We start from the raw sequence: 6000 nt of genomic DNA on the forward strand, positions 1-6000 counted from the left end.
TTGCCCACCAGAGCCTGCGGGGTCCTGGCCAGCCCCTGCCCACTGGCCAGCTTCACCTCACTGTCTCAGTAGAAGTCAACCTTTCTCTACCCCCAATGTTTGCAGCGGCACGTCACCCAGTGCACCACCGTGGAGAAGTGTCACTGCGGGCGACTGCCCCTCACTGACAAGGGGAAACTGATCTCCTCCCTCCCGGGAAAGGGCTCGGGTCCCTGAGGTGACAGGGAAGCCCAGCAGGACTCCGTGCGGCCCTGGCCACAGCTCTCTCTGACCACCGCCTGCCCGTGTACTCCAGGGTCACTGGCCCCCAGTGCCCAGAGCCACAGTCACCCGCCCTGACCCTGATGGGCAGACCGCTGGTCCAGGGCCACACGGCTCCTGAGGGCTAGGCAGGGTCCACTCTCTCCCTCGGAGCCACCGTGGAGACTGTGGCCCCGGACAGCTCGTGCAGCACCTCCTTCCCTGCCAGGGCTGTACCTCTCAGGCTCCCGCCCGCCGCTCATCTCGGGAAGCATCTCGTGACAGCCAGTCACCACGGACAGGACAGGAGGGGACATGGAGGCAACGCAGGAAACTGGTATTTCTAACGGAGGAAGAACCCTCATGTTTGCTTTGTGACCCCTGCCCAACACATGTTCCGAGGCAGCAAAGTGGGGAGCGTCCAGCAGTGCAGCCATGGGGAGCCAGCTGGTCACCATCCTTGCTCACCAGCAGCTGCTTCCCTCGACTGTCACCCGCAGGCACGGCCACCCCTGCGCTTCCAGGGCCCGCCAGACCCCACCTTCCACCCCAAGTCAGGCCCCTTCCCGCCCACCGCAGACGGCTGCACAGCCAGCCCGGAAGGCGCGGGTCCCCCAGGGGACTCCAGCCCCAAGGACTCTGCTCCATCTTCCAGGAGAATCCCCACAGGCTTTAGCCAAGTCGGGGCTCTTCCCACCCCCAAGAAAACACTTGAGGAGGCCTCCAACCACCCCTCCCTCCTCGGCAGGAACAGGGACAGGCTCACAGCCTTGAGCAAAACTCGGCTTCTCTGTGCCTTGGTTTCCCCAGCTGTGGGATGGACATACAAGGTGGTGACCCCAAGGGTAGGTGTGGGGGCTGCAGGAGTCAGTGGGGAATGGGGAGGCCTTCACAGCACCCTCCTCTGTGGGACTAAACTGACTCACAGCTGTTAACTTCTATGCAAAGACCTTGAGGGGACCCGGTGCCTGAGGACCTCGTTCTAAACGGTCACCCCCACCCATCCATACCTCAGTTTCCCCATCCACTGGGAGAGGAGGGTAGGAGAGGGAGGGAGGGAAGGAAGGAGTGAGTGTAGGAGACAGAACAGCCCCCACCAGCTCTGCCCTGGCCCTTCACGCTGAGCAGGACCGGACGGACTTCAGCGCTGAGAGCTGGGCTCAGGCAAGTCCGGAGGGGAGGCAGAGGTGGCTGCGAGAAGCACCCAGGCCTCGAAGGGCAGGCGGGCTGGCGGGCGGGCCTTCCAGGAGCTGGGAGGCGGGACGGGCGAGAGCAGCGAAGGCAGACACACACAGGGCCACAGCGCAGGGTGAGCCAGGCCCGGGGCCCCAGGCAGCAGGCTCTGCTGCCCAATCTCCTGTGGGGATGGCAGGGAGGGGAGCCAGGCCGGAGTGAGGGGGAGGGAAGGAGCTGACGACACTAGCTGGCACACACTAAGTAAGCACTTACTGTGTGCCGGGCACCGTGCCCAGCCCATGACACACCACAGCTCACCAAATTCCACCCACTGCTTCCCGGGCCCTAAGTACACTGCGCAAACAAGATCCCGAGGTGGTACCCAAGGCAGGGAGGGCGCTGACCCTACACTCGGACCCCTGCCTGGCCTGAGGCACGCCCTCCAGCCCCCACATCCCTGAGGCGAGGACCAGCCACTCAGGGCACCCGCCTGGGCCCAGCAGGCAGGAGCTACCACCCCGGCACACCTGCCCCCCTTGAAGCTGCAGCAGAGGGTACGGAGCGGGATGAGGGCATGGCCACTCAGGACAGCAAACACCACACGGCTGGCTGACCAGAGGCCATCCGATTCTCTTCCCCACGGAGTGGGGAGGGGGCACAGTGGGGCTTGGGATGCACTGGGCCCTTCTTAAGCCAGGTTCAATCACTAGCAAAAATGCTTAGGCAAAAAGGGCCAGCGGGTACCGCCCCATACACGCACGCACATGCACACACACACCATGGTGTCAAGACACACAAGTACCAAGTCACAAAGGCTGCAAGGCCACCACAGGGGCCCACTCGTCCTGGGCCTGGGCACAAAGCCACTCACCTGTGACCAGCCAGCCAGCTTCCCTCCCTCACAAACAGGACCATCTATAAAGGCCGGGCATGGGAGCGCAAACACCTCTGTCTGAAATACAATTTGTCAGCAACTGAACCAACTCTAGTTTGAGAAATGAAGTGTTAAAAGAACAAAAATGGCTCACCTCTCTATAAGAGAAAAAAAAGACCCAACAAAATATGTCTCATTAAATCTTGATTTTTAAAATAAGAGTTAACAGGGGCGCCTGGGTGGCTCAGTCAATTAAGCGTCTGCCTTTGGCTCAGGTCATGACCCCAGGGTCCTGAGATGGAGCCCGGCATCAGGCTCCTTCCTCAGCGGGGAGCCTGCTTCTCCCTGCCTGCCGCTCTTCCTACTTGTGTTCTCTTTGTTAAATAAATAAAATCTTAAAAAGATAAAAAAATAAATAAAAATAAAATAAAAGAGTTAACATATCCAAGTAAAACCCTGACTACAATGAATGAGCTTGAGGAGAGGCTGTGCCGGCCTGGGTGTGCGTGGCCTGGTGCTACCTTCCCGCAGCGTGTCTGCGACTCCGATGCTCCTTTCTCTGGCTTCTGCTCAACTGTGCTCGCCGCACCCACAGTGCGGGGAGCTAGAGATCAGGAGAGTGGAGCTGTGTGTCCAAGACCAAGGGGCCAGTTCCTGCAGGAGCTAGTAGGTGACATCAAACTAAGCAAGCAGGCACTTGAAGAACACGTGTAGGGACTGACACACCATCCTCCTGATTCCCTCTGGGAGCCACCCTCCAGACACACCCCACAAAACGATGGTCAAAACATCTGTGTCTGTGACAGTAAAGAGCTGATAACTGAAAGGCCCCTAAGTGGGGACTGGTTCTCTCTGCTGCAGTCTGTTCTGGTCTGTTCTTAGCGTGGACATGAATGTAAGCTTGTCAACACAGAAAGGGACTGTGCTTGCTGCTGGGTCAGGGGGTGTGGAGGTGCTCAGCAAGTTAGGGCAGGGGGGAGGACCAGAGACCAGAAGGGGGCCAAAGGCACTCCTGCTCCGTATTCTCACAGCCCCCTGCCTCCCTCCACTGCAGGTGCATCCCCTCACCGCACGCACCTGGAAGGGGCCCGCCAGCAGACGACAGGACCATGGGTCTCATGTGTTGTCACCTGCCCCCCACGCCCAACGTCGGTTGGTTTACTGATTGTAACCATACGCCTGATCTGCCTAGCACAGACCTAAGCACCCGTGTGGGCTAATACATTCTCTCCTCGTCACTATCAGAAGGGGACCTTACTGGTGTCCCAGTGAGGCAGGGAGGCTCTGAACAGTACAGGCACCTGCCTGAGGCCACTGGGAGCAGACAAGCCAGGAGGTGAGCAGTCAGGGAGGCAGCGAGCATGGTGGATCCCAAGACCAAGGGCCAAGAGCCCACCTGGATAAGGGAAGTGTCTGGCGGGGAACGGGCACGCTGTCAGAGAAACCAACAGGCCACACACCTGACCGTGCCAGGCCTTTTCAAAAATACAATTCTCAGACCAATCTTTTCTGGGTGGGCAACGTTGCAGAAGGAAAAGCTAGGGCTCCAGCCCACGGTCACAACACCGGTAAGGAGCTAGGCCTGGATCCAAACCTGGACGTTCCACGCAGAAAGCAACTTCTTCCTGCCCACCCCCCACAACAGGGCTGAGGAGTCAGGGAGACCTGGGAGAGAAGTTGCCGTTTAAGTCACCCAGAACTGCTTCGTGGAAGGCCTGCCCAGCTCTCCGGAGAGGCTCGAAGGCAGCCTGGGGGGTCCCACCTCATCCCGGGGCCAAAATCACAGAGAAGACCCAAGGCTCCTTCGGTGACAAACACCCACAGACCTGCCACCCGACCCTGGGACGGCAGCCAAGACAGGAAGTAGGCGGAGAAGAACTGCATCCCAGAGAAGTAATCAGGGGGGCAGTCGCGGAGCTGAGCCCAGGAGAGACGAGGGGCATGGCAGCTATCGTGGCGGACCACATTCAAGGCCAGCCCCTGTCGCGGCCCTCTCCCAGCCTCAAGGCGCTCACGGAAAAGAGGAGAACTCACCTGCCTGTAGATGAGGGCCCAGATCGGGCTTCTCCCAGCCAGCTACCTGCATCCCTCCCACGCCCCCATCCCCCAACCCGGGACGCCCAACGCCGCAGAGGACACCGTCCCACTGGGCCCGAGGCCTGCAGCCAGAAGCAGACAGGCTGGCGACACGGCCCCACCCGCAGCCCCTGCCCGCGGAGGCCCGACCTCTCGCACGCGCGCCGTCCACCACACCTGCGGGCCGCTGCAGCCCCGCCGGGGGGGCCGGACATCCTGACCCTGGGCGCCGCAGTGCTGGCCCGGCCCGGCCCGGCCCGGCTGGAGGGCTGGCCGGGGATCTGCCCAGCCCGGGGTCAGGGCTCCGCTCGGGGGTCCGCCCGGCCTGGCTGCCGGGGTCGGGGCTCGGCGGCGCCGCCCCTGCCCCTCACCTCCTTGAGCTGTTCCATCTCGCCGCGGATGGCCTCGTAGTCCACCTCGAGCTCCTCGAACTGCAGCTTGAGCTGGTGCTTCTCCTCGAGCACCGCCAGCCCGTACTCGGCCGCCTGGATCTTCTCGCGCGTGGTCTCGGCCAGCTCGTGCGACAGCCGCTTCACCTCGGCGCGCAGCCACTCGGGCTGAGCCTCCATCACCAGCCGCGCGTACTCCTCCTCCTCCGACGGCGCCGACATGGTGGCCCGCAGCCGGCTCGCGCTGCTCCCAGCGAGGCTCAGGCCGGGCTCCCGTGCTCCGCCGTGGCCGCCGTCGCCGCCGCCACCGCCGCCGCCGCCGCCCAGCCCGACGGCGCCCGGGTCGCCGCCGCGCAGCCGCAGTGCGCTCCGTGCCGCGCGAGGCACTGTGGGGGCCGTAGTCCCGCCCGCGCCGACTACACGGCCCATCGTGCCCCGCGCCGTCAGCTCGGCCGTGATTGGCCTGCGGCCTCCGCCGAGGCGGGCCCCTTCTAAAGGCGTTGCCTCCGTCGCCGCCTCCGCGGGTATTGTGAAAGCCTTCGTCCCGCCCCCGCGCCCACTACAAGACCCGTCGTGCCGCGCGCCGCCGCCGGGCGGTGATTGGCCCTGGCCTAGGCCGCCGGCCTCCAACGCCGTCGCTTCCGTCGCTGCAGCCGGAGGTATTGTGGGGGCTGTAGTCCGCCCTCGCCCCTGCAGGGTGCCTGCTGCACGATCGGCGTTCCACCGTCCTGCTGGCCGGGCGACTCAGAACCTGTGCCCCGCATTTGTGTCTTCTTCCATTTCTTTCAGCAGTGTTTTTTAATTTTCAGCCTACGAGCCTTTACCTCCTTGTTTTAATCCTTAAGTGGTTTTTTATGCTATTGTACATGGCATTGTTTTCTTAATTTCCTTACCACCTTGTTCGCTGTCAGTGCGTAGAAATGCTCTGGAGTTTCCGTGTGTTGGTTTGTTATCCTACAATGTCGCTTAACTTGCTTATTAGCTCTATTTGCTTCTTTGGGTTTTGGTGTGGAACCCAGGGCTTGCTCCATGGAATAGCATGTCATCTGAAGTTTTAACTTTTCCCTGTCCAGTTTGGATGCCTTTCATTCCTTTTTCTTGTCTGATTGCTGCGCCTAGGACTTCCAGTGCTATGTTGAACTGAAGTGGGGATAGCGGGCAGCCTTGCCGTCTCCCCAATCTTCGGAAGAAAGCTTTCAGTCTTTCACCACTGAGTACGATGTTCACTGGGTTTTTCATATATGG

General features: G+C 61.4%; 1 protein-coding gene across 2 annotated transcripts in view; it reads right to left on the reverse strand.

Annotated features, from left to right (window-relative positions):
* BICD2 (BICD cargo adaptor 2) overlaps nucleotides 1-5070 on the reverse strand; it is a 44866-nt gene extending 39796 nt beyond the window's left edge. For both annotated transcript variants that reach the window (XM_028093059.2, XM_028093058.2), the window contains exon 1: nucleotides 4738-5070. In XM_028093059.2, the coding sequence (XP_027948860.1) occupies nucleotides 4738-4977 (240 nt within the window). In that variant the 5' untranslated portion in view covers nucleotides 4978-5070. The remainder of the gene's footprint in view (nucleotides 1-4737) is intronic.
* Between the last annotated feature and the right edge of the window lie 930 nt (nucleotides 5071-6000).

Source organism: Eumetopias jubatus, unplaced genomic scaffold (genome assembly GCF_037043125.1).
Source record: "Eumetopias jubatus isolate StellerSeaLion01/CBP00866 unplaced genomic scaffold, mEumJub1_p1.0 scaffold_15, whole genome shotgun sequence".
Lineage (NCBI taxonomy): Eukaryota > Metazoa > Chordata > Mammalia > Carnivora > Otariidae > Eumetopias > Eumetopias jubatus.